This window comes from Cyanistes caeruleus, unplaced genomic scaffold (assembly GCF_971803275.1).
Source record: "Cyanistes caeruleus unplaced genomic scaffold, bCyaCae1.hap1.1 HAP1_SCAFFOLD_65, whole genome shotgun sequence".
NCBI lineage: Eukaryota > Metazoa > Chordata > Aves > Passeriformes > Paridae > Cyanistes > Cyanistes caeruleus.
This window is the reverse complement of record NW_028255884.1, coordinates 1,444,372-1,471,006: the sequence shown is the minus strand read 5'-3', so window position 1 is coordinate 1,471,006 and position 26,635 is coordinate 1,444,372. Positions and strand designations below refer to the sequence as shown.

Below are 26,635 nucleotides of genomic sequence, written 5' to 3'. Positions count from 1 at the left end.
CTTTGGCTGTCTCATTGCAGACCCCACCCCACCTCCCCAATCCCAACCCCAACCCATCCCATCCCTGCTGGACATCAAGACCCCCCTCCCAAGCTCTATTTCCTGCATTTCACACCTCCCAAACTCCATCCCACCCATCCTGCCCCACCCAATGCCCATCTCACCCCTCCTGATCTGCATCCCACTTCACCCAATCCCCTTCCAACCCCATTCCATCTGATGCCTTCAGAAGGCTGACCTAGAACAGAGGCTGGACAGAGTTAAGAATGAAGTTTATTAAAAGAATTTAAATACACCTTGGGCAGTACAAGAGCCAGGCCTACACCCAAGATGGACCAAAAATGGTCAGAAAAATGGACAAGTCTCACATTTTTAGAAGTTTAGGTCCATCTGGATATTGCAATCTGTTCACTGTCCAATGACAGCTTCAGATGATGAAGTCCCATCCTTCTTGTTTTCTCTCTTCAGTCCACCCTTCTTCATGCTTCTGGGCCTGAAACTTCTAACGACTGTCCTTGGTATCAAGCTAGAAAAGGAATTGTTTTGTCTACCTACTCTGTGAAGAGAGCTCACTAACACTTAATAGGAAGTTCCAAACTGTAAACCCAGGCAGTGCAGAATATGAAAGATGAAAGCTAAAACTTAAGGCAACACACCCTGAGGGGCTGTAGAATCCAGGAATTCTGGGTGGGAATGAGTAGAATTCAGTGGCATTGAGTGCTTTTGAGGTGACAGATTGAACCCTCTCATCTCTTTGAGTGACAAGAAATGAAAACTACAACAGATAGCACCACAATCCCCAAGTCCTCCCAAGTATCTCTTTTAATCCCAGATTCCCTTAAAGCAGTAGAAAGTGAGGCTTTAGATGCCTTTGATGAATTTGCAGACTTTTACCCCAGTTTTGTCTGTTTTAAAGGGATGAAAATGAATCAAAAGATAGAACCAAAATAAAATGACCACCAGCCCAGTGTGTTCCCAACACAGATCACTGGGAATGTGGGTCATCAGGGCTCTGCCCAACGTGGGTCCTCTGATGGGGGATGGAGCCAGGGAAGCGCACGAAGCTCTTCTTGCACTTGGGGCACTCACAGGGCTTCCCTTACCGGTGCCTCTGTTGGTGTTGGGTCAAGGCAGAGCTCCTGGAGAAGCTCTTCCCACACTGGGGACACTCATAGGGCCTCTCCCCAGTGTGGATGCGCCGGTGCCTGATGAGGGTGGAGTTGTGCTTGAAGCCCTTCCTGCAGTCGGGGCAGCGGAAGGGCCTCTCATCCGTGTGAATCCGCTGGTGCACGAGGAGAGTGGAGCTGGTCTGAAACCTCTTCCCACACTCGGAGCACTCGTAGGGCCTCTCCCCAGTGTGGATCATCTGGTGGAGGGTCAGTTGGTACCTCCATCTGAAGGTCATCTCACATTCCCCACACTCATAGGGACGTTCCCCAGTGTGGATCCTCTGGTGGAGGATCAGGCTGTTGCTGTGGCTGAAGCTCTTCCCACATTCCCCACACTCGTAGGGCCTCTCCCCAGTGTGGATGCGCCGGTGCCTGATGAGGTTGGAGTTGTGCTTGAAGCCCTCCCCACAGTCAGGGCAGCGGAAGGGCCTCTCATCTGTGTGAATTCGCTGGTGCACGAGGAGAGTGAAGCTGGTCTGAAACCTCTTCCCACACTCAGGACACTCGTAGGGCCTCTCCCCAGTGTGGATGCGCTGGTGATGGATGAGTTGGGAGTTGCAGCTGACGCCCTTCCCACATTGCCCACACTTGTAGGGCCATTCCCCAGTGTGGATCATCTGGTGGCAGATCAGGCTGTTGCTCTGGCTGAAGCTCTTCCCACACTCCAAGCACTTGTAAGGCTTCTCCCTATCCTGAAGCTGCTCATGGACCACCAGCTCAGAGCCCTGGCTGGATCTCCGGCCGCCTTCCCGGCACAGGGTGGGTCTTTCCTCCTCAGAGCACCCTGGGCTGGGTTTGGAGCCCCTCCTCCTGTGGGATCTCTGGGGATTTTCCTCCCCGTTGGATTCCTGCACCGTGGAGCTGCTCACAGTGGCCTCTTCCATGAGGTTCTGCCGTGGGGATTTGTCCTCCCTGCTCTCCATCCTCAGCTCCTTGTCTGGGGGAGGAAGGACAAGGAGAGGATGGGATTTGCCTCCGTGCCAGAGGGAAGGGCAAGGAGATCCCCCCAGTGCGTCCCCGGCAGGACGGCGTCGGCAGCGGGGTTGTCCTGCAGCCGGGGGCCAGGCTGGGCTGGGAGATGGAGCAGGAGAGAGGGGGAAAGGGGCACTGACTTCCTCCTCACCTGCCTGGGTGTCCTGGGACATCTTCCTCTTCCTCACAGCCTGCTTCTCCATCCAGTCTAGGTTTGGGAATGGGAAATCCTGGTTTGGGGAAAATACAATTCATGAGCACACTGGGTTAGGAGGTTCCTCCTGCCCAAGTCCATCTCTAGAAGTCACCAGCCATCTGGTGCCCATATAAACCTCCCAAACACCAATATTCAGCTCTGAAAATGCCCCCCAGGACTTTCCCATCTCTGGTCTCTCCCCTTTGCTGTTCATGGGTTCCCCCCTGTCCCAGCTGCTGGGGGTCACGCTTGCCCTGGGGGTCCCCAGTCTACTTGGTCCCTGCCCTGCCCACTCTTTTGAGAAGGCCAGGAATCCAAAAAGTTTCTCCCATTTCTGTCTCAACATTTAGGGATGCTGGAGGTTTTTGGGGTCCCAGGGTCCCTTGTCCCCTTATTCTCTGCTTGGGGATGCAGATGGTCCAAGGAATCCCCCCTGCCCCTCTCCAGGCTGTTGAGGGTCCTGTGAATCACAGCTCTCCCCCTCTCAGGGATCCCAAATTTGGGGTCCTGGGGGACACAGGGCTCTGCTCCTCCAGGCTGCTTCTGCCAGCAGCCGCCACCAGGACCTCCCAGTGTCCCCCCAAGGGGCATTTTCCACTCAGCTTTTTAGTTCTTCATTCTTCAAACATCACCTACGAAAAAACCCAACCCAGGAACCCTCCAGGTTATCTGGGCCAAGCTCCCCCTCTCCTGTCATTTCTGGGATGGGGGGTGATGATCCCACGGTTGGGGGGCTGTGAATTCAGGGAGTGCTCAACCTCGTGCTTCCTCCTCCTTTCTATGATCTTCCTTTGTCTCTCCTCTTCCATCCCTCCTCATCCGCCTCCTCCCTAACCCCACCTCGTGCTCCTACTCCCATCCCTTCTCCCTCTCCTTCTTCATCCCTCCTCTTCCATCCCTCCTCCTCTTCCCCCAGGAGCAGTGACACCCTCGGTGCCCCGTTCCCAAACCCCTCACAGCCCACGGCAGGAGCGGGGATGGAGCCGGGACAGGTCGGGATGGGCAGCGCGGGGCTCTCCGCTGCTCCCAACCGCTGGGGACGGGGGGAACCCGGCCCGGGGAAAAGGAGAGGGAAACTGGGAAAATTGGGGGCTGCAGATCCAACCTGGGGCTGGCTGGGGACCCTGGCTGGGGACTGCCAGCCCTTGGGGCTCCTCTGGGGAGATGTGGGAGGGGGGAACACAGAGAGGGCTGGGGGATCCCAGGAGTGGCAGCACTGGCAGGGACTGGTTTGGACTGGGGTAACTGGAACCTTACTGGGGCAACTGGGAATCCTTGGGAATGAGCACAAGCATGCTGAGGGCACATGGGATATACTGGGAATGTCTGTGACCGTCCTGGGGAAATTGAAATCACGCTGGGAACAATGGGAACCATGCTGGGGACAACTGGGAACAACTGGGATTGACTGGGTCTGCACCAGGGGCAACTGGGCATGACTGCAACCATGCTGGGAGGGTCTGGGATCATCTGGGGAGGGACTGCAACTATACTGGGATTAAACTGGGTGCAACTGGGATCACACAGAGAGGAACAGGGAGTGACTGGAACCATGCTGAGGTCCTACTGGGATCACAGTGGGAGCAGCAGGGCCATGCTGGGCAAGACTGGGACCATACTGGCAGCAACTGGGACTGCACTCAGGGTGACTGGGACTGACTAGGAGCAGCTGGGATCACATTGGAAGCACCCAAGGAGTGACTAGGAGCAACTGGGATAGACTGGGAGAGACTGAAACCACAGTGCAAGTAAATGGGAGCAACTGGAAGCACACTGGATAATCCTGGGAGCAGCTGTGCCCATGCTGGGGTCATACTGGGATCCTACAGGAACTAGCTGGGATCATACTGGGAGTGACTGAAAAGGGGCTGGCTGGGACTGGAACCATACTGGAGGTGACTGGGAGCAACTGGGCCCATCCTGGGAGTGACAGGGAGTCACTCTGGCCATGACTGGAATCATCCTGGGAGTATCTGGGAGTGACTGGAACCATACTGGGGGTGGCTGGCACAACAGCTCATACTGGGAGTGGCTGAGATTGTAGTGGGAGTGACTGGGATCATCCTGGAAGTGACTGGAACCATACTGGGAGTGACAATGGCTCCTACAGGGATAGCACTGGGAACCACTGGGATTACAGTGGGTGTGAATGGAACCCGACTGGGGGTTACTGGGAGCTACTGGGCCCATGCTGGGAGGAAAATGTGGACACATTGGGAGCAACTGGGATCAACTGGAAGGTACTGGAACCATGTTGAGGGGATTGAGACCACAGCTGGGATCATACTGGGAGGAACTGGGAGCCACTGGGAAAGACTGGGATCATTCTGAGGTAACTAAAACCTTACAGGGGCAACTGGGATATACTGGGAGTGACTGTGACCATACTGGGAACAGCTGGAACCACACTGGGAGAAACTGGGAGTGAGTGGAACCATGCTGAGATGGACTGGGACTATTCCAGGGACAACTGGGATCATACTGGTAGGAACTGGGAAGAATTACAACTATTCTGGGATCACACTCAACTGGGATCATACTGGGATCACAGTGGGAGCAGCTGGGTCCCTGCTGGCTGAGACTGGGATCCCACTGAGGGTGACTGGCCTCATACTGGGAGTGACTGGGATTAGACTGGGAGTGACTGGGATCAGACTGGGTGTTACTGGGATGATACTGGCAGAGTGAAGGAAACTGGAAAACTGGGGAAAAAATGGAAAAAAAACCCAGAATAAATTCAAGGAAAATAGAAGGGAAAAATCAGGGAAAAACCAGAAAAATATCAGGGTGAAATTAAAAAAAAAAAAAAAAGAGGAAAAAAATCAGGAAAAACGGGAAAATTTGGCAAAAAATTGGGGAAAAACAGGAAAAACTTTGGGGAAAAAAAAAAAAGAGGACACACAAGGAGAAAATGGGAAAAATCTGGGAAAAAAATAGAAAAAATGGGGAAAAAAAAATGAAAATAGGAAAAGAAGGAAAAATAATGAAAAACCAGGAAAAATTGAAAAGAACTTTGGAAAATCAGGAAAAAAACTGGGAAAGAACTCAGAAAAATCGGGAAACAACCAGAAAAGAAAGAGGAATAAAATCTGGAAAAAATGGGAAAAATTTGGGAAAAACCCCAGGAATAATCAAGGAAAATTAAGGGAAATTTGAGAAGAAATTGAGATAAAGCTAGATAAAATTTTGGAAAAGAAGAGGGAAAAATCAGGAGAAAATGGGAAAGGCATGAAAAAAATTGGGAAAAATTGTGAAAAATGAGGGAACATATCAGAAAAAGAAAGACAAAAAGACCCTGTGAAAAACCAGGAAAAAATTGGGAAAAATATTGGAAAAGTCAAGAAAAAAACTGAAATATTTGAGAAAACATTGCAAAAAAATCAGAAAAATGACTGGGAAAAAATTGTAAAAAAAAACCATAAAAAAAAAGAAAAATCAGGGGAAAATTAGGAAAAGGGAAAAAAAATCTGGAAAAAATCAGAAAAAAACCATAAAAAATCAGGAAAGAATTGGGGAAAACCGGAAAAATTTGGGAAAGGAAAAGGGAAAAATCTGGGAAAAAAATGTGAAAAACTGCAAAAATCAAGGAATAGTTTGAGAAAAAATTCAGAAAATAATTGCAAAAAAAATTCAGAATAAGAAAGAGGAAAAAATCAGGAAAAAATCAGGAAAAAGAAGGAAAAAATGGGGGAAATCAGGAAAAAAATTGAGATAAAATTGGGAAAAATCAAGAAAAGAGAGGGGAAAGAAACATGGAAAAAATCAGGAAAAATCAGTAAACATTTAAGGAAATACCGGGAAAAATCTCGGGAAAATTGTGAAAAAATTGGGGAATAAGCAGGAAAAAAACTGCGAAAAAAAGAGGGAAAACCAGGAAAAGAATAAGGGGGGAAAACTGGGGAAAAAACAGGGAAAAATCAAGAAAAAAAAAAGAGGAAGAAGACCAGGAAAAAAAAGGGGAAAATCAAGGAAAAAAATCAGGGTAAAATGATGAAATAAAGTGGGGAGAAAACCTTGTAAAATGGGAAAAAAATGGGAAAAAGCCAGGAAATATTAAGGAAATGAACAGGCAAAAATCAGGAAAAATCAGGAAGAAATGGAGAAAAATTGGGAAAAATCAGAAAAAAAAATCAGGAAAAAGTGGGGAAAAAAACGGGGGGGAAAATTGTGAAAAATGAGGGAAAAATCAGGAAGAGAAAAAAAAAAAGAAAATCTGGAAAAAATCTGAGAAAAAATCAGAAAAAAATTAATGAAAAAAATTGGGGGAAAATCAGGGAAAAAATTGGGAAAAATCAGGGGAAACTAGGAAAAATTAGGGGGAAATCAGGAAACATAGAGAAGAAACTGGGAAAAACAGGAAAAATTGGGGGAAAAAGGAGGGAAGAATCAAGAAAAAAATAGGGGAATTCAGGAAAAACTGGAAAAACTAGAAAAAGTGGGAAAAATGCAGAAAAATTAAAGAAAACAGGAAAAAAATCAGGAAAAAATGGGAAAAAAAGAGGAAAAAAAATTGGGAAAATACCAGGAAAAAATGAGGAAAATCATGGACAAAGCGAGGAAAAGAAAGACGAAAATAATCTGGAAAAAGCAGGAAAAAATGGGGAAAAAAACTAGGAAAAAATGGGAAAAATCAGGAAAAAACCAGGATGAAATCCCCCTATCCCATTTTTCCATGGAATTTTGGGAATTGCCTACTTGGGAGGTGGTAGAAGAATTTCCAGACCAGGGAATGCAGGAAGCGGGGAAAGCTAGAATTGCGGATGAGCTGGTCCAGATTTTTGGGAAGGTTGATGGCCTGGTCCTCTTCCAGCTTCCACAGTGTTCAGATGAATCCCACACCTCCTTCCGGCTGGAAATTATGGAAAAATCATGGGAAAGTTGTGATTCAAATTCATGGAGTTTTGCCTCCAAAACACCCTTTTTTCCTGCCATAATTTCTATTCTCCCCCCCCCCGCCCCCAAAATTTCAATTTTTCCCCCCTCCAAAATATTAATTTTTGGGATAATTAAATGGGGAAGATAGGGGGAAATGTGGAAAAATAGGATGGAAATGGAGAAAAAAAGGGGAAAAGTTGGGGAAAACTAGAGAAAAATGGGGGAAAGAAAAATGGGAGAAAAAATGGGGGAAAATCGACCCAAAGTGGGATAAAAATAGGGAAAAATGGGATGGAAATGGAGGAAAAATTGGGAAAAATGGGAGAAAGAAATGGAAGAAAATGGGGATAAAATTGTGGAAAATTGAGATAAAACCTGGATAAAAATAGGGGGAAAAATAGGGAAAACTGGGATAAAAATCGGAATAAAAATGGTAAAGATGAGGCAAAAATGGGGGAAAATGGAAGAAAATGGGGAAAATAGGAGAGAACATGGGGAAAAAACTGGGGGAAATGGAGCAAAATTAAGGTAAAATTGGGAAATGGAAAAAAAATAGATTAAAAAGGGGAAAAAATGGGAAAAAATAGGAAAACGTGGGGAACAATTTGAGTAAAAATGGAGGAAAAACAGGAAAAAAAATCAGAAAAAATGGGAAAAAATGAGGAAAATGAGATAAAAACGGGAGAAATGGAGGAAAAAAAGAAAAAAGTGTGGAAAAAATTGGGGAAAAATAAAAAATAGGATAAAAATGGGGGAAAATGGTATGAAAATGGGATAAAAATTAGAAAAAATAAAGCAAAAATAAGGAAAAAATGGGGGAAAACTGGACAAAAATGTGGAAAAATGGGATAAAGTGGAGACAAATTGTACTCTAATAGGGAATGACTGGGAGTGATATGGCTTATCGTGGGGCACAGAGGAAACTGGAGCCACAAGGCGGGAACAACTGGGCAATGCTGGGAGCAGCCACTGCCGGCACCGGGAGCCCCGAACCCCTTTCCCGGCCATGCCGGACCCGCATCCCCCCGGCCCCTTTGCCGGGGCTCTGCCGCCACCGCCACCGGGACCCCCCAAAAACACCTCCCGGGGACCCCCGGGGTGCCCCCGAGGGGCATCTGCGGCTCGGCTCTGGAGCCCTGCCATCCCCAAACATCCCCCCCAAAAACCCCAAAGCCAGGGAGCCCCGGGGGATTTGGGGCGAGCTCCCCCTCCCCGGGCACCTGCGGGATGGGGGGCGATGGTCCCGAAGGAGCTGCAGATGCAGAGAGCGGGGAGCGCAGGTGGAGCCTCCTCTGCCTGCTCCAGCTCTTCCTCCTGCTCCTCCTCTTCCTCCTCCTCTGTCCCTCCTCTTCCTCCTCCTCTGTCCCTCCTCTGTCCCTGGGCGTGGTTCGGAGCCCTCGGGTGAGCGGGGCCGGGCCGGGACACGATGGGAAAGGGCTGGGTCCCCCCCAAACCGAGCTGGGGGCAGCGGAGCTTTGGGGGAACAATGGGAACGGGGCGGGACAGGGGAACAGGGGGAGGTGGGAGCACTGAGGGTCCCCCAGTTCACCCCAGGAGCCCCAAGCCCCGTCCCAGCCCCCCCAGTTCCCCCCGCAGCCCCGGCTGAGGGGGGCTCAGCCCAGGAGCCGCCGTCGTTCGGGGCTCCCCCGAGTGCAGGAACGGGAGAGTTCCCGGCTCGGGGAGGCCCCAGCACAGGAGGGGATCTTGTCCCTCTTCCAGGGCCTTTCAGGGTCTTCAGGCCCCTCTCAAGAGGAGTTTTTCTCTTTTTCAGGTTTTTTTTGGGGGATCCCACCACTACAGGGGTGTTTTTTCCTCCCCATTTTAGGGTGTTTGTGCGGCCGCAGCCCCACAAGCCCCTTTTGAGGGGGGATCATGACGGCTTTAAGTGACATTTTTAGGGGTGTCCCCACCCCAAGCCCCTGTAGGGGATGTTTTGTCCCCCAGGGTGGATTTTGGGGGTTCTCTCTACCATGGCCGCTTTAAGGGCCCCCGGTGTTGTCGGGTCCCACTGTAACTCCTCTTAAAAGGGCAACACCGCTCCCGTTGGTTCCGGCAGTGGAGCCCGGGAGGGGTTGGGGGTCCCGTGAGGGGTTTAGGGGTACCTGGGTGATGCCGATGGAGATGATGGGGTCCTCATGCTGGGTATAAACCTTGGTGAGGGGTTCCTGGGCGGTTTTTGGAAGTTCTGGGTGGTTTTGGGGCCACGGTGATTTTTGGGGGGTTCTCAAGGGGGTTTACAGGGGTCCCGATGGGGGAATTTGGGCGATCCCGGGGATGAAATTGGGGATCTCAAGGCTGTTTTGGGGAACCTGCTGGTGATGGAGATGGGGACCCCATGCCAGGTATGAACCTTCTCAATGTCTGTATGGAGTTTTGCAGTTTTTTGGGAGTTTTTGGAGCATCCTGGTCTGTGTTTAAGATCCAAAAGAGGTTGGGGTGTCCCGGGGGGTTTGGGGGTTCTCGGCAGGTTTGGGGGTACCTGGGCAATGCGGGTGGCAGTGCTGGGGACCCTGTGCTGGGTTTGAACCTTCTCACTGCCCACGGGCAGCGTCAGCGTGTTCAGGGAGATCCTGGGGGGCCCGGGGGGTCACCCTAAATCCCAGGGACCCCAAATGCTGAGGGACCCCCCGAACTGCCCTCACCGCTGGATCTGCTGCAGGCAGGGGGGCACCAGCACTCGGCCCCCACCCTCCACCATCACAGGGGGGCTGTGGAAGAAATCTGGGGTGCACGGACAGGTCAGGTGGGACCCCCAAAGTCCTGGGGGAGGGGATACGGGGGGACTTCCAGGAATTCCAGTTATCGGGGGATGAGAGGGGACCCAGGAAGAGTTTAGGGGGGCTGGATGGGTCCTGGGGGAGACCCCCAGGAGTCTTGTGGGGGGTGGGGAGGGCAAGGAACAGGGCAACCCCCAGGATGGGTTTGGAGGGGAACCGGATTGGGGCTCTCATGGCAGTGGGATGGGGAGATCTGCCCATGGAATTCCATGGGAATGGCATGGCAGTGAGATCCATCCACAGAATTCCCATGGGAATGGGACAGCAGCGGGATCCATCCATGGAGGTCCCGTGGGAATGGGATGATGTCTGAGATCCATCCATGGAATTTCCATGGGAATTCCCACATTCCCAAATTTTGCCTACCGAAATCCCACATTCCCATTCCCATATTCCCATGGGAATTCTGCCCTCCCCACCTTTACACTCCAGCGCCTCCCGCCCATATCTGACATATTTCCGGAGACATTCCCTGCAGCTGTGAGCCAGGGAATTTGTTAATCCCTCAGCCTGGATCGCAGGGATCCCCATGGCGGTGCCACAGTTGCCATCGCAGCCCCACAGATCCCCCAGCCCCGGCTCCCCCCGCTCAGCCCCGCTCTGGCTGTGCCGCTGCTGCAGCATCTGCAGCTCCCCGCTGGCCCCGCCATTGGCGCCGCTCTTTGCTGCCCGCCAGTGGCAGCCCGAGGCTGCAGTGACGTCACCGGTCGCCGGGCAGATCCCGGCGGCGCAGGGCGGCCAAGGCGGGAGCGAAAGTGCCCGAGGGAGCGCGGGGGGAGGAGACGGGGCAATTCCAGGGAATTCCCCTGGATCCCCTCCCGGGATCCCCCGGGACCCTCCTCGGCCGCGCACTGCGGGACCCCCGGGACAAACTGGGCTGAACTCCCGGGCCCTGCGCCCAAACTCTGCCTGGAACCCGCCGGTTTCGGCCCAAAGCGGGGGAAGCCCCGGCATCCGCGGATCCCATTTTTCCTGCGGCTGCGGCTCCCCAGCCCCGGCGGAGCAGGAGCGGGCGCTGGGAGCCCGAGCCCCGATTCCCAATCTCCTTCTCTCTCTCTGCTGCTCTCTCCCTCTCCTTTGGGTGATCAGAAATGCCAGAGCGGCTGGAGAGCCCCGTGCCCAGCTCGGCTTTCCCTGGAAAGGGAGGCCTGGGGGTGCGGTGCCCCGGGATGGCCGGGAATGGGGCTCCGGGGGTCCCCGGGCTGACGGAACCGGGGGATCCAGGGGCTGCCAGGGGAGGACCCCCGGGAAAGGGGGTGCAGGGCGCTGTTGGTGCAGGAGAAGGGGGTGCAGGGGGTCCCGGAGCTGGGGAAGGAGATGCGGGGGGGTCCCAGGGCCCAGGAATGGGGATCCAAGGGGGTCCCAGGGGGGCTCCCAAAGCCCCTCCCAAGGCACAGCAGGAGCTGGGTCAGGAGCTCTGGCAGAGACAAAAGGGGGTGAGCTCGGCATGGGGGGGACATGGGGGAGTCACAGGCGCTCCCAGGGGGGGACACGACCCCCGGGGACCCCTCCTCACCTTCTCCCACGTACCCCAACAGAGCCCCTAAATGGATGAGCAGAGCTCGGTGACTGCAGTATGAAACTTGTTCAGTGGCACAGGAGGATTTAGAATTGAGGACAGGGGAAGGGTTTAACCCAGCCTCCTGTTTGAACAGCCTGGAGAGGGGGCTGGGGAGAAACCCATGCCTGCATTGAATTGAGAGAGATCCAGACCCGGGCTGGGAGAGATTTGAGACACACCCACCTTTGGACTTTGCTGTCCACAACACCCTGTCACATAAAGGTAAAACCTTACAAAAGAAAGGACTTGGAAAATCATGGTTTAGGACTTGTTACGTGGGCTTCGTGTAGGTAGCAGCTGGCCTGATAAGTTCCCAGGCAAAAACATCTTGAGAATGGAAAGTTTGTTAACATAACAAGCTATTCTTGGGGAGAAAAACAAGTGCACCTGTAGTAACAAGGGATCTGTCCCATGGGAATCAGTAGAAAAAGTATGAAAACATTGTTAGAGAGAAAAGTTTGGACTGACGTGTACACTCACCATTACCAACCAGTGAACTGAGTTCCCAACCAACTGGAATTAAGCACGGTGCCTTCTGATAACCATGTAAATATAAGCTGTGTGCAATAAAGCTTTGGCAATGGTGGAAGAAGAAACAGGTGTCATTGTCCATCTCTACTGTGACACACCCAAGCAGGACATCGGGTCCTGCCGAAGCAGTGGAAAGAAGCAGCTCTGGTGGCCAAGTGGCACGGCCCATTCCAAGTGTCCCTGAGCACAGAAACAGCCCCAGCACAGCTGAACACGGGGGGACCCCTCAGCCTCGGCTCAAGGGCTCTGCAGCCCCGCAGATTTGGATTTCCCGGCTGCAGCAGGAGGATGGGAGCCGCCCCTGAGCCTGCACTGAAGGCAAGGCAGCAGCAGCCAGGGCTCCCCAGCGGGGGAAGCCCCTGGGCCTGCCCACAGATCCTCTGCTGAAATCCTCGGCCTGGGCACCCTCCTTTGGCATCTCCAGCCCCTGCGGGACAATCCTGGCTGGCACTGCTGGAGCTTCAGGGCTTTCTGTGCCTGCCCTCGCCACAGCTGCTGGGGAAGGCACCGGGAGAATTCCACTCTGGCTCTCAATTACACTCACACTCTGGGCTGGCTGGGATTAGAGTATATGAAAATATACCGAGTGTAAAATTATTTTTAATTTGATTTCTCCAGTCAGGCTTGGTTTGCATTTGCCTTGGGGAAAGGAATTTCCAAGGATTTTTTAAAGGGATGTTCCACCACTCAGCAGAGATGAGCTTAACATCTCAATTGACTGGGAAGAACCCAAAAAATTCCCACAAAGACAACGACCATCAACAAAACATCAAGGCCCAGCAGCAAACATCAACCAACATCTACCCCAGACACTGCCCTGGCACAGCTGGAGACACCTGGTCTGGAAAAGGCTGAGCAGGAAATCCAGGAGTGCAGACCTAATTCACATCAGAGACACAGAAATCCGGGTGCAACAGGAAACCAAACACTAAGGGCTCCACAACTTGGAAACAATGAACACTAAACCAATGGATTTCTATGGGTTCAGACTGTATAAAGTTTAGGAAAGATCTAGTAAAACTCACATGTCATGGAATGATTTTCTCTGCACATGCAGACTATGTGTGGTTGAAATGATTCTGTTCAGAATCAAGTAATGCTTTATTTCTCTAATGACATTAGAGAAATAAATGTTTTTTTACATTTAAAAAAAGATAGAGAGAGTTTTTACTTTTCACAGTTTCAGTGAAAGGATTACACCATTAGAAGAATTTTTCGTAATAATTCTACTTTTCTGTTGTCAGTTCTGTTTGGGCCAGGGGTGTGAGAATCAGTTTTTAGTCAGAAGAGAAGAAAAAGAAAATACTTGATTTCTTTCTAATTTTTGTTTTTATGTTTGTGCGTGGCTCTTAGGGATGGCAACATTATGGTATGGGTTTTTCCATGTTCACCTTTAAGCTGCGTTTTGAAAAGTAGAACAGTTTGAAAGGATACCCTTTAAAAGGTAAACAGTTAATAGAAAATTGTTTAAAAAAAACAACAAAGAAACAGCAGATGGGGGAGGGAGCCCTCCATGTGAGTCATCCCATGGCTGCCCTGGAAGAGAAGCTTCATTCCAGGCAGCCAGCAGAGGAGCTTTAGAAATGCAAATTAACACCTCTGGGGCAAAGCCTGGACAATGTACCAGGGTGTTCCTGCCGGGGGAGGAATTGGGCTGAATTCCTCTGCCCCTCAGCCCAAGCTCTGCCTGGGGGCACAGGCAGAATTTGCACAGCTAAAGGCAGAGCCCATGGTGAGGATATCTGACTCTGCAGCAGAAATTGGTTAAGCTGAAAAGGAAAATGGCAAATGGAGATAGTTGTGAAAACTTCACTATAAAAAATGGGCGGAAATCATCCCAGTCCCCACCTGAACTTGTGCTCTCACTTTCTATGTTATATAGGGTGAATTAGAGCACTGGGGGTTTTTTGCTACCCCAAGTTCAAGGAAATCAGTTGGGAATCCAAGTATGTGCTGATTAAATTAGAGAAAAGCCAAAAATTGATGCAGCCCTGGCTGGAGGGAATACCCAAAAATGGGGAAAATATGAACAGCCACCAGAACAAATCCTGCAACACCATGGGCCAGGCCATGGGAACCCTAAAAAATTCATATCAGGAGCCAGAGAACTAATTTATCATTTCCATGGTATAATTAGATTACATGATGTCCTCAAAATAATACCCAACCAGACAGCTCCAGTTCCTGACTTTCTTCCCAACCAATCCACTCAGATGAGGAACACAACATTTCACCATGGGATGGGGTCAGATTATCTTTTAGCAGGAAAAGGAGGCAGAGTTTGTGCAAAGTTAAATGACTCAAACTGCTGTTGGCAAATACATCACAGAGGAAAAGCGGAGAAACAGATAACAAGGATGTAAGAAAAGAGCTCATGTACTGGTCCAAATGTGGAAAGGATGGGCATGGGCAACTTTTTTGTGGTTCCCTGGCAGACCATGGGTTAAACAAATGCAGTTTCTCCTCTTATGTTCTACAGCAACTCTCATCTTTTCACCATGCACGGCACCTTGCTGAGTGCAGCTCATTCAGCAACTGAGCAAGGGGATGCAGGGGGCAGCCAGGCCTCCTGAGCCACAAACGGCTACAAAAGGACAGCGAATGAGGGCACTGAGAGCAATCCCAAAATCAAAGAACACTCAGGAAGAAAAAACAGACCAAATGAGTGAATCTCATCTGCTTGCAGATAGGGCCAGGGACTTGCACATACGGAAGCAATGGGAGAAAGCATCAGTTTCAGAAAATGTTACTAATTGACAAGGACCGCTGCTCTGACAAAGTCCCCGCTAAATTCCTGAACTTCCAGAAGAACAAAGACTTAACAGAGCCATCAATATCGGATATTATACAAAAGTGGTGGGTACATATTAACCGGGACATGCAGGAGGCAGATGGGGAAGTCTGAACCTTCCAAGCACCTCCGCCAGTGGGGAAAGGGACAGGGACACGCGGCCGGGAAAATCAGGACAAAAACGAGGCCGCGTCCTCCAGCAGCTGGGGAGAGCGCACGGCAAATGCCCCACGGCCTCTCCCTTTGGGCAGCAATAAAGTCACTCTCACACCGCTCCTCGGGCTCCTTTGGCCACACAAACCTCTGGCGCCGGGAATTTTCCCGCCCAGCCCCGGGCACAGCGCAGCCACCTCCGGGCTACCGACACGAAGCGGGACGAGCCAGCGCTGCTCCGGCACCGGCTCCTGCCGAGGCCCCAGCGGGAAGGAGACCGCGGGCAGCCGCTCCCGCAGCGCCCTCACGCCAGGGCCAACACGGGCCGGCCACGGCACAAGCCACCCGCCACAGCCCCCCGCCGCCCCCTCCCGGGCCCGCAGCGAGCCCCGAGCCCCCGCAGAACCGAGCGCGGCTCCCACCTGCGATGGCTGGGGCCGCCTCCGAGCTCCGCCGCCGCCTCACCGGGCTCCGGCCGCTGCCGCCGCTGCCGGGCCCGCACAGACGCTCCGGCAATGGCGGCTCTCCTGCCCCACGGCCGCCCTGGGGGCGACAGCGGGGCCGGGCTTGTCCCCGCTCTGCCCAATCAGCACGCGCCAGAGCCACGAGTGACGGCAGCAGCAGCCAATCGCAGCCAGCGGCGGCTCTGCACACGGCACAGCCCCGCCCCGCGCTCTCAGGGCCCCCCGGGCTGTGTGAGGGGAGGGGCGGAGATGAGGAACAGGCCTGGAACGGGCCCGGCCCGAGCCGCCATTGAGCTCCGAACACAAACAAAGTTCTCCGCAGCTCCCAGCCCGCCTTTCCCTGCCCTGGGTGTTCGGTGGCTCCGGCTCAGCGGGAAGCCCTGGAGCCTCACTTCTCCCAGCGCTAATTAGGAACATCGCTCGGATTTCCCCCAAAAAGGGAAAACTGCCCCAAATCCCTGTGGATGAGTGGGGGAGGAGAGAGATTTCTGGCAGAAAACTCAGAGCAGGATCATGAGAAGTAAATTAATACCCCTAAAACCAGCTTCCCCCCACCACTCCCTCCTCCCAGCTGTGCCTCCTACCCCGGCACTGCAGGTGCGGTGAATTAAAGGGCCAGGAGACCTTCTGCTCCCTTTAACAAGCCTTTATTAGAGAGAACTGGGCCTAGAGGTGCGGGCTCGGGGTGCACGCCGCCGCTGCTCCCTGTGGTCGATGTGGAGGAGGAGGATCACGCAGGCCTGTCATCATCCACTGTCAGCAGGACTGGAGCCTCTATCCTCGCCAGGATCACCCAGAGACTCTGTCTTAGGCTCAAAGGTCTAGGGGTGTCTTCCCTCTCAAGTCCTGCCCAGGTCATGGCAACCAGCTTGCTGGACTGGGATTGGCACACCCAGTCTCCCCAGGTCCCCGCTGCCTCCACAGTGGGGTCCTCCAGATGTTCCCTGAGCGTGGCTCGTTGTCCAGGGCTGTCTTTACTCCCAGGTGGTAATATGATTTTAATATGCACCCATGTGCAAGTCTTTATGGGAAATGGGGAAGTTTATCCTGGGTAGCAGTGGCTAAATTACCCGATGGGTTGGGAGGGGGTAAAGGATGGGGATACAAATGCAAGGATAAAACAAGTACAAACTTCTTGACAGTGGGCCCTTTTAGGGCTTGCAACACCAAGAAGAAATGAAACAAATATGAACTCCTTAACAGTGAACCCTTTTGGGACTTACAACACCAAAACCCCTTATCCAGGGACCCAAACTGGGATTGAAACATGAACATATAATTTGAACATTGGGATTTTTATTTATAACAATATCTCCCCTCTTTTAATTTGACCAGGCATCAGCCTGCGTCAATTTGTTGTTTCAGGCTCCTGGTAGTGAAACTTCTTTATTCTTTGGTATTGGTCATATACCCTTTTTGCTTCTTTCAGCTCTGAACTTTCTAACATTAGGATCTTAGTTTTTCCCTTCTCTTGGGTTATTTCTAACGAGTTGTAGATCGTGCTGCTAGACTGTATTACTGAGGTAATTGTTCTGATCATAGATGGGATGACGCAGGGAAGAAATAACAGTCCTGCTAGTCCCGCTATACCAATGAATGCCACCTTTTTCCACCAGCCCTTAAAGGACCAGAAACTATCCCACCAATCAGTATTCAGGATCGGCATCCATTCTTGGTTCCCCAAGTAGGAGAATTTTCTGATCTCTTTAGAAATGTTCCAGATTACTTCACTTTTATCATCTATTTCTAGGCAGCATTCAGAGGTGTTGAACTTCCCACAGATTCCCCCCTCATCAGCGAGAAGGTAATCTACTGCCAGTCGGAGTTGGTACACCAGGTACATCAGGTCTGGGAGAGGTGGTCACTTATATGATCAAGAGCCAGGGCTGTTTTGTTTGATGTTATTTCAATTACAGCTTGGAGCCTGATTATTCTATTTAACATGTATATTGGGGTCCTATATCCCCAGGACCCATCCTGGGCCCAGGTCGCTGGCCCATAAGTTCTTATTATTTCCTCCAGGGTCCAGACTCTTCCTTTCCAATTCTGGGTCCCTCCTGTGCTTATTACACTCCTCTTCTTCCTTTTTAGGGGCCTCTTTAGGTTGTCATATAGTGGTACTCCAAGCTCTGAGCCAATCTCTTTTGGGAGCAGGAAGAAAGCTGGCTTTATCACCCCAATCGTGCAGCTACCTGACCAGTCTCCTGGTAGATGTGTATAAGCTGCATCCCCGCAGATCCAAAAGAAATCATCTGGGGCTTCCCAAAAACCCTCCCTGTCTTCATAGGGGTACTCCCAATGCTTTGATAGGCTTCTAATTCCCCAGAAGGGATTGATCTCTTTTTCTGCACATTCATAAAGGTTATATCCTTTGTGATGAATGCACCCTTTTTCCCTCTTCTCTAAGGATCAATATCTTAGGTTGGGCTCCTGGGGGAACCCATTTAGTTCCTAGATTCTTTGTTATAAGATATCTTTTGCATGCCATCCGCCCCACCAGGGTTCTATATCTTTTTCCAGTTTGTAGAATACAGTCTTCCCCAATTACCTTAGCCTTTAATTCCCATTTTTCCCTTCTCCTATACCCTGGTGTGCTTTGGCCTTCCCCAGTTCATTTTATGCTTAGAATTTCTCAAGGTTTCAAGCTAATTCCCTCCCAGGGCCAAATATCAGACATTTTAGTACTCCCACATACCCAACAATCAGTTATATTTAATTCCTTGCTTGATTCCTTCCTTTTCAACTGAATCAATGAACAGGTTCTTCCCACTCAAATTTTCCCATTCTTCATTTCCCACGCTCATGTCCGCTCTTTTCTCCTTTACCACATCAGGTTCACCTTTTACTGGTTCGTTCTTTTCAAAGCACAGCCAAGTATCCCTCATGGGACAGTCTCCCAAAAGACATTCTCTAAAAGTGGCCATATTTCTGGTAATCCAATATGTTTTTCCGTTTTCTTGGCATTCTTCTAATTGTGATTTGTTGTAACAAGAAGGACTCAAGTTTGTGTGGACCCTTACCAGGGACCCTAGATTTTCCCCATCATACAAGGGATAATAACATTTCATGCAAGAGTCTGTCCCCATGGCATTGGTGAGGTGCATTGCTATCACCAGACCTACCATGAGCCTTGTGATGATCCTTTTAGGCTCCCTGCAGTCCTTGACTCCCAAGAGTCCAGCAGGAACCATGTTTGATTTCCCCTGGTCTTGCCTCTTGGGGTTTTCCTCACACTTTTTTGGGAGTCTGGGTCCAAGGCTTACAGCTTTATTATTTTTTTTGTCCTTCTCCTTTTTACTGTTGTCGGTTTTGGTCTTGGGAAAAGCTGCCCAGGGAGGAATATAGTCTTGGCTAGGAAATTGGAGCCTTATTCGGGGGGGGAGGGGTTCTTTTACTTTTTATAATAATAATAATAATAATAATAATAATAATAATAATAATAATAATAATAATAGTTACAAGTTAACCACAACTGGAAAACACTTTAACATTAGTTCACAGACTTTAAAGAAACACTTAACCACAAATGTAGCAGCCAAGAGAACACTTAACAACAACTGTTGTAATTCCAGTTCCTGGTTGGGGACTTTAGTCTCTGGGTTTCCTTCTTAAGGTTATTTTCAAGTCCTTGGTGTTGGGGACAACAGTCCAGTTAGAGGGATCTTTTTCGTAGTTTACTTCCCCATCTGGTGGTGCCACTGGTCCTTTAACTCGAGTCACGTGTGTCCACCCTTTTTCCCGGGTTCTCACAGCCGTATGTGTGGTGAGTTGAACTTGGTAGGGTCCTTCAAACTTTGGAGTGAGAGGAGAGTTAGCCCAAGATTTTACCAATACCCAATCCCCAGGGTTGATATGGTGTGTGTCTACCTCAAAGGGAGGAGTTTGAGGGAGATACCCTTTTTTCCTGAGGTTTTCTAAAGTTTTAACAACAGTTTCCAAATACCTCCTTGAGGTTTCCTCCCCTTCCGTATACTGGGCAGTGCTGTAAGGAGTAATTAGGAAGGGGAGTCCAAATAACATTTCATAGGGGGATACCCCTAAATCTGCTCGAGGTCGGGTTCTTATCTGTAATAAAGCCAAAGGGAGGCATTTTATCCAATCTCATTTAGTCTCCAGAGTCAGCTTGGTTAAGGTCGTTTTTATGGTCTTATTCATCCATTCTACCCGACCGGAGCTCTGGGGATGCCATGGGGTGTGTAACCTCCACTTTATCCCCAGGGCTTCAGTGGTTTCCTGGAGAACACGGGCAGTGAAATGGGGGCCTTGGTCCGAGTTTATGTTATTGATTAACCCATACCTGGGGACAATATGTTCCAAAAGTATTTTGACTACTACTCTCGCTCTTTCATTCCAAGTGGGAAAAGCCTCTGGCCAATGGGTCAGGTGATCTATGATCACTAGCAGGTGTTTGTATCCCTGTCCTAGAGGCATTTCTGTGAAATCAATTTACACATTTTGGAAGGGTCTCTCCGCTAGTTCCCTCCCCCCTGGTACGGGTTTCATCATCACTCGTTGGTTTACCCTTTGACACGTTACACAGCCCTGAGTGATGGCCTTTGCTATATCATAAACCCCTATGCAGATGTTCTCCCTCAAGAAATGGTCACATAGACCCTGCGTCCCCCAATGTGTCAATTTGTGTATTTCATCCAATACCCTGCTGTTGCAGTCCGCAACTCCAGGATCTCATCCAGGGAAGCAGCAGGATTCTGGGGACCAGCATCAAACACCAACCGAGACGGGCTCCCGTTCATGAAACCATTTATTCAGCATGGGAACAAAGTCAGGTCCAGAACAGAGAGCCCCGAACAGAGGCACAGCAGGGGGTTTTGAGGGACAGAATCCCCGAGGGTTTCCACCTTTGAGGGTGGAGTTCAGGGTCAGGGACCAGTAGAAGCACAGCAAGGGAGAACCCCCAAGGGACTCAAACCCAATCAGAACTCCTGGGCTGCCCTTCTCAAGGGGTTTGGGGTGGGACAATGTAACTCTTTGTCTCCCCTGAGGCCGCTGCCACATCTGCTCCTTTCTTATTTTTTTTTAATTTTTTTTTTTTTTATTTTAATTAGGAGCTTAAAATGTTTCCAAACATATACCTTAAAATCTCACCTCCTCCACAGAGCACCCGCTTTGCTTTGTGGGACAACAAAAACTCAATAACAAAACACATTAAGCAAACAGAAAAAACAATATTGAAAACAAACATTTAAATCTCGGACCACGCCGGGCAAATTAAACAGTGATGGTACTTAATGCAAACATAATGGTTTTTTAGTTCAGTCTCTTGCAGTTTAGGATTCTCTTTGAGGAAGGGTGCAGCTCTTAGGTCTCCTCTCACGAGGGGCAGAGTTCTTCGTTCTCCAGTTTTGGCTCTGGTTCCCATATGGGCATCGCCGCTTTAGATGATCTCGGTGAAACACTGGCTTTGGGAGCTCAGTTCCAGTTTCGATCTCCCCGGAGGAGGTGTTGCCCAGGATGGAAAAGGCAGAGCCCCCAGGGGTGGAGCACCGAACAAAGGGGTGGGAGCGAAGCAGGAGTTACTGGGGGAAGGGAAGGTTCGGGGCTGGAAAAGAAGGAGCAAGGCGGGAAACAAGGGATCCCAGACCGCGTGGCCAGAGCCATCTTGGGATGGGGGGGGAGGCCGGGATGGACTTTCCTGGACCGGGAACGGGGAATATGGAAAGACAGGGGGTGAAGGAGGACACGGAACAGCGGGCAGATGGCAGCAGACCTGCATCACTCTGGATGTTCTCCGTCCCTTGCCTGCCTTCAGAACAGGGATGGGATGGCAAAAAGACACCGGGGTGATGGGGAGATGGCAGCAGCCCTGAGCCATCTTGGCTTTTTTCACCCTTTGTCCTGCCCTTAGGAACAGGGGAAAGGGGAAGGTACAAGGAGGTATACACCAAAAAAAAAAAAAAAGGAACTTCACAGAAGACAAAAACAGTCCACCAGAAGAGCCATACCATCCAAAATCGTCCATAATGTTAATATAATCGTCCATAATATGTCTCGTTGGGTGATGTAAGGTGTCCCAGCATCTGGTCTCGGCTCCCACACCTCCGTAAGCCCTTTTCGTCCCCATGCCCGAGGCACTCCCAACCCAGCCTTCCTGCCAGGTACTCTCGAGTCCTCATTTCTTAGGCGGGTTCTCGCTGGCTCTCAAGCCATCAGCCGGTGACTTACGAGGTGTCCATGGAGCCGGGTCCTGCTGTTCTCTTGCTTCACTGGATGCCACGCAATCTCTCACCATATGTTGCAGTCAGCAACCTCAGGATCTCGTCCAGGGAAGCAGCAGGATTCTGGGGACCAGCATCAAACACCAACCGAGACGGGCTCCCAGTTCATGAAACCATTTATTCAGCATGGGAACAAAGTCAGGTCCAGAACAGAGAGCCCTGAACAGAGGCACAGCAGGGGTTTTTGAGGGACAGAACTCTCAAGGGTTTCCACTTTTGAGGGTGGAGTTCAGGGTCAGGGACCAGTAGAAGCACAGCAAGGGAGAACCCCTCAGGGACTCAAACCCAATCAGAACTCCTGGGCCGCCCTTCTCAAGGGGTTTGGGGTGGGATAATGTAACTCTTTGTCTCCCTGAGGCTGCTACCACACCACTATAATATTTTTTCCCCTGATCTATCATGCTGAGCACCATGCAAGGCTGTAGAGAGGTCAAGACAACCTCTGTTTTTAAAACTCTGCCCTGCAGCTATTCCTTATGGTGCTGTCAGCAGGGAAGACATTTTGTCTTCTAAAACATTACTTCTGATAGTTTTTCCCATCTGAAAACTATCTGGGCCAGGGGCAGCACCCAGGGACCTGACCTGCCTGGGGGAACTTATACCTGGATCTTACAACTAAGTATCAGAAACAAGGGCACACACTCTGTATTCCAGACTCCAACATTTTATTCTTATTCTTAATTTTCCATGTTTTAACTACTACTACGTCTTCATCTACTTCAGCTTCTACCTCTTCTTCCTAATATTCCTATTCTTATTCTTTATCATTTTTTGGTTTCTGGAGGGTCTTATGCAGGTTTTCGTTGGGGGGGAGGTGGGTTTGGGGTTTTTTTTCTTTCCTACTACTACTTCCTAAACACAACTTTCTTTTCTTTTGTTAGAATTGTGTGTGTTGCAGTCCAGCAGGCCGCCGTCGTGTCCTGGGAGCAACACCTCCTGTCTGTGTCCATTCCTCATGGCCAAAGTGCCCCAGGATCAGCACGGAGTCCTTTCCTGAGGAGAGGAAATGGCCTTGGAGTCCAGCAGGGAGGAGCTGGAGCCAGTGTCCCTGCAAAGGGCCAAGAGCCGTGTGGCTGTGGCCCTCGGGGACCCGGTGCAGGGGTGCCACTGGCGGTGCCAGGCTGCAGCTGGGAGCCGATGACTTTCCAGGTGCCTTCCCGGCCGGACGATGGGCCGGGATGCGGCGCTGAGCCCCGGCAGCGAGGGTCCCCCTTTGGGTGCCGCTTTGGGCTGCCGTGTGCCCTCGGGGAGCCGCCCCGGGGGTGCCGCAGAGCGGCCGGGGCCGACTCGGCCCACAGGGCCAGCGCAGGCCAGGGCAGCCCGTGCGGCTCCCTCGGGGCGCCGGGCAGGCCGCGGGGCAGCCGCCATCTGCAGCCCGGCGCTGCTGGCAGCGGGCGCTGATCCTGTGGCTGTGCCGCCAGGCAGGGGCAGCGGAACAGCCCCTGCAGCCCCCACAGCGCCCGCAGCGCCTGCAGCCCCTGCCTCAAGAGCGAGCGGCCTTTCCTGTGGGGAAGCGGTTGCCCAGGAGAAGAGACATCTTCCACCGTGGCTTGGGCTGCCAGAGGGCCAGGCCCAGCACAGAGTTGCTCTTGCAGGCACAGCTCGGGCTCCTGGCACTCCACCCAAGCTTCTCGAGGGACAGGCAGCAGGATTCCCTCTCGGGCTAAATCTGCCAGTCTCTGCTGCCTGGCCTCTTCTCCTTCCTCGTGCAGCTCCAGGACGCTCACCTCATCCCAGTCATCGTCCTCCCGCTGCCAGGCCTTGAGCTGGCTGCACAGGATGTCGCAGTATTCCCTGCTGTCCTGAGCCAGCTCTCCATCACTGTCATCATCCCAGCTGGACCTGGAGGATTTCCTTTGTGCTTTGCCTCCAGTCACCTCCTGGCCATCCTGGCACAGCTCTTGCTTGCGGCAAGCTTCCCAGTCCAAGAGTGCCCGGCGGCTCGTGCCTTCTCCTGGGGACAGCCGCTGCTCAGGAGATTCTTCCCAATCTGAGAATTCCTGACAGTGATCGCTGTCCGCCTGCCACGGCTCCTGCTCCCTGCACTCGCCCCACTCGGAGACAACTGGGGAGGGCTCTTGCTCCCTGCACTCATCCCAGTCCCGGAAATGCCAGTAGCTCCCCCATACTTGGACCAGCTCTTGCTCAAGGCCTTCATCCCACTCAGAGAGCTCCTGGCAGCTCTGGGCTTCTCCTGGGGACAGCTGTGGCTCAGTGCAGGCTTCCCCTGGAGTCCCTTGCTGGAACTTGTTCATTTCTCCTCGGCAGAGCTCTGGCTCTTCCTCAGCGCAGGACTCCACGGCTCCTCTCCTCCCTCTGCTTGCCCTCTCAGCCTCCTCCTGCTGCTCCCTCAAGGTCTGGGCTCTCTGTGAGCCGGGCCAGGGCCTGGGGGGCTGAGACTTGGGCTTTGCCTTCTCCTCCTCCGTGCCTGCAGTCCTCTGGTGCACACAGGTACCTGGACACAGCCACTGTCCTGGGACTGACCCAGGCCCCACAAGCCCTTTATATACCCCCCAGCCGGGGCGGGGCTTTGCCATGTCACAATGGACTTTGGGCACCGCAAGGTCCCGCGTCACCACAGGCCCTGGCACCCCGTGCCTGTGTCACAAAGGACACCCCGGCACCCCATGCCTGTGTCACAAAGGCCACCCCGGCACCCCGTGCCTGTGTTACAAAGGCCACCCAGGCACCCTGTGCCTGTGTCACAAAGGCCACCCCACACCCCTTCAACAGCCCAAGGCACCAGGAGCGGCCTGGAGCAGCCCAGGCCTTGGGGATTGCAGCCCCTTCTTCTGAGCCGCTCCTTCAAATGATCAGGAGTGGCTGGGGCCAAGTGAAGGTGCAAAAGGAGACCGTGTGTGTCTTCGTTTGAAAGACAGGGGCCTGCTAGGGGAGGCAGGAGGCTCCTTTGCAATGGAAAATGTAAACCCCCTCGCTCCCAATTATTATCCCTTTGAAAGGCATTCTCTGGCAAAGATAGGAGGACAGGAAGAACAGTTTGTGCTGCTTTTGCATGAATTGCTATTTGGTGAGCAGGGAAGAAGCCCCCCATGGAAATGATTTTCCTGAGAGGAGCTGCTAAGCGAGAGCTGCCCCTGTGCCAAGCAAAATCCAAGAGCTGGCTAGCTGTGGGAACTGACTACCTATTAAAGCATTTAAAAAGCTGGATCCACCTCGGTGAGATTGACATTTTGCAGACAGGCAAGCCAGGGAAATCTCTCTCTTGCTTCCACCTTTGAGGAGGTACCCGGCTGCCGGTCGGGCCGGGCCCCGCTGCACTGCGGCCCTTGCAGTCGTGCTGACAGTGGCCGCAACAATCCTTAAAGCTTCAGGGTCCCCTGACACCCGGGCAACCGAGGAGGAAATTAAAGGAGCGGGTTCACTGGAGTCCCCAAAACCAACTGGAATAGGAAAATCAAGTAGGGATGAGGCCCATAAAGCCTGCGCAGCACAGGAGCAAAGTGCAAAGACCAGGCCTTGGGGCAGACACAACAATATCTAGGGGAGGTGTGAGGGCGCAGTCTGAGGGCATGGGTCCAGACACAGACTGGGGTTAGAAAGATGCAAAATACTGCGACAAATTGCAACCAATCGGGGGAGAGACACGGGAAGATTCTAGAAACATAACTTTCAGTGGGGTGACTTGATGAACGTATGAATTGCCATCAAGCCTTTGGCAAGTGCTTCCCAAGGCTTGAACTCAAAGCCTGCTGCTTCAGGGCTGAAGTCTTTCTGGCCCTGTGTCCCAGAAGGGCTGAATCGCACAGGCTCGGCCTGGCGGGGCCGGGCTGGCCCCAGCAGTGACCGGGTGGGGACGGGAGGCTGCGGGACCCCGGCTGAGGCTGGGCCGGACCACGGCTGCTCACACCTTGCCGAGCCTAAGCCGTGCCCCGCTGCCGGCCCCCGCTGAGCTGGAGTCCGCTGGGCTCCGGGAGGAGCTCCGGGTGGGTCCAGGCCCCCTCGGCCACGGCCGGTGCGGCACACGGTAATTGAAAGAAATTGGCCAGGAGACAAAACTCCTGTTTGATGCCTTTATTAGGATTCAGCTCTTGGGGTGGGGGGGGGCCCGAGGGGTTGTTTGCATCACGGCCATTCCCACACTGTCAGCTCCAAGGAGGAGACACAATTCAGCTTTGCAGCACACACTGCAGAGCTGGGGCTTCCATCCTCATGAGAGTAGCCAGGGACCTGTCGTCCTGGTTTGCTGTCTAGGGCTGTCAGTCCTTTCCAGTCCTCTTTAGCTCATGGTGATGCAGGAAGATGGTTTCTAAGCAGGTTTAGGTGATGCAGGGAGATGATCTTGCATCATAGCTTGCTTGAATAAGTTTTCTTGTCCTTTTATTCCTCTGTTAGCTTATTGTTTTGGTGTCCTGCATGCCTTAGTTTGCATATTACTCGGTTACACAGCTTCCTGGGAGTTTCTTTGTTCTAGTGTGGCACAGGGACCATGGGAGTTGCCTGGTTCTGTGGCATACCTTTCTAATGGGTTGCTTTTGTTAGTTGGATTTAGCCCCCATGGGAGCAGCTCTGTTACAAGGTAGCAGGGAAGTAAGGGGAAAGGGTACAGGAATGTCTCATAAGAACCTTTAAAACACTTCAGAAACTGGTAAGTAATTAACATTACTAATAACCATCAGAGTAAACAAGGGGTACAAGGTTTACAAATGGGATAAGAACATTAACTGTACATAACTAAACACAGTATTTCATCCGGGGTGGATTTCTTGAGAGATTTTATTCATGACATGTGCCTGCAAGGATGCAGCACCTCTCTGAGCTGGGGGAGAGGCCAGGGATGCACAGGGGGGATGTTGTTGGCAGCTCCATGAGGACGCTCTGGGACGCTGCCCTGGGGTGTCCAGCACAGTGGGGATGGATCAGCCCCTGCTCTGCTGCTCCTTCCCGTCTCC

General features: G+C 51.8%; 1 protein-coding gene and 1 pseudogene across 1 annotated transcript; one reads left to right on the top strand and one right to left on the bottom strand.

Annotated features, from left to right (window-relative positions):
• Window positions 1-26,635, top strand: part of LOC147647139 (uncharacterized) — a 178,333-nt pseudogene that overhangs the window by 134,366 nt on the left and 17,332 nt on the right.
• Window positions 256-15,573, bottom strand: LOC111942118 (uncharacterized). Its single transcript, XM_086872511.1, has 5 exons — window positions 15,448-15,573; window positions 8,433-8,589; window positions 7,033-7,186; window positions 2,293-2,371; window positions 256-2,106 (listed from the first exon to the last, which is right to left on the bottom strand). The coding sequence occupies exons 4-5, from the start codon at window positions 2,342-2,344 to the stop codon at window positions 1,100-1,102; spliced, it is 1,059 nt and encodes a 352-aa protein (XP_086728637.1). The 5' UTR covers window positions 2,345-2,371; window positions 7,033-7,186; window positions 8,433-8,589; window positions 15,448-15,573; the 3' UTR covers window positions 256-1,099.

What these genes read in the sequence shown, in the direction of transcription:
- LOC111942118 (XM_086872511.1), bottom strand. Translation starts at nt 2,344, where the DNA reads ATGGAGAAGCAGGCTGTGAGGAAGAGGAAGATGTCCCAGGACACCCAG. An exon ending in GTCCCAGGACACCCAGGCAG is followed by an intron (nt 2,107 to 2,292) that starts GTGAGGAGGAAG and finishes TTCCTCCCCCAG; the next exon opens with ACAAGGAGCTGAGGATGGAG.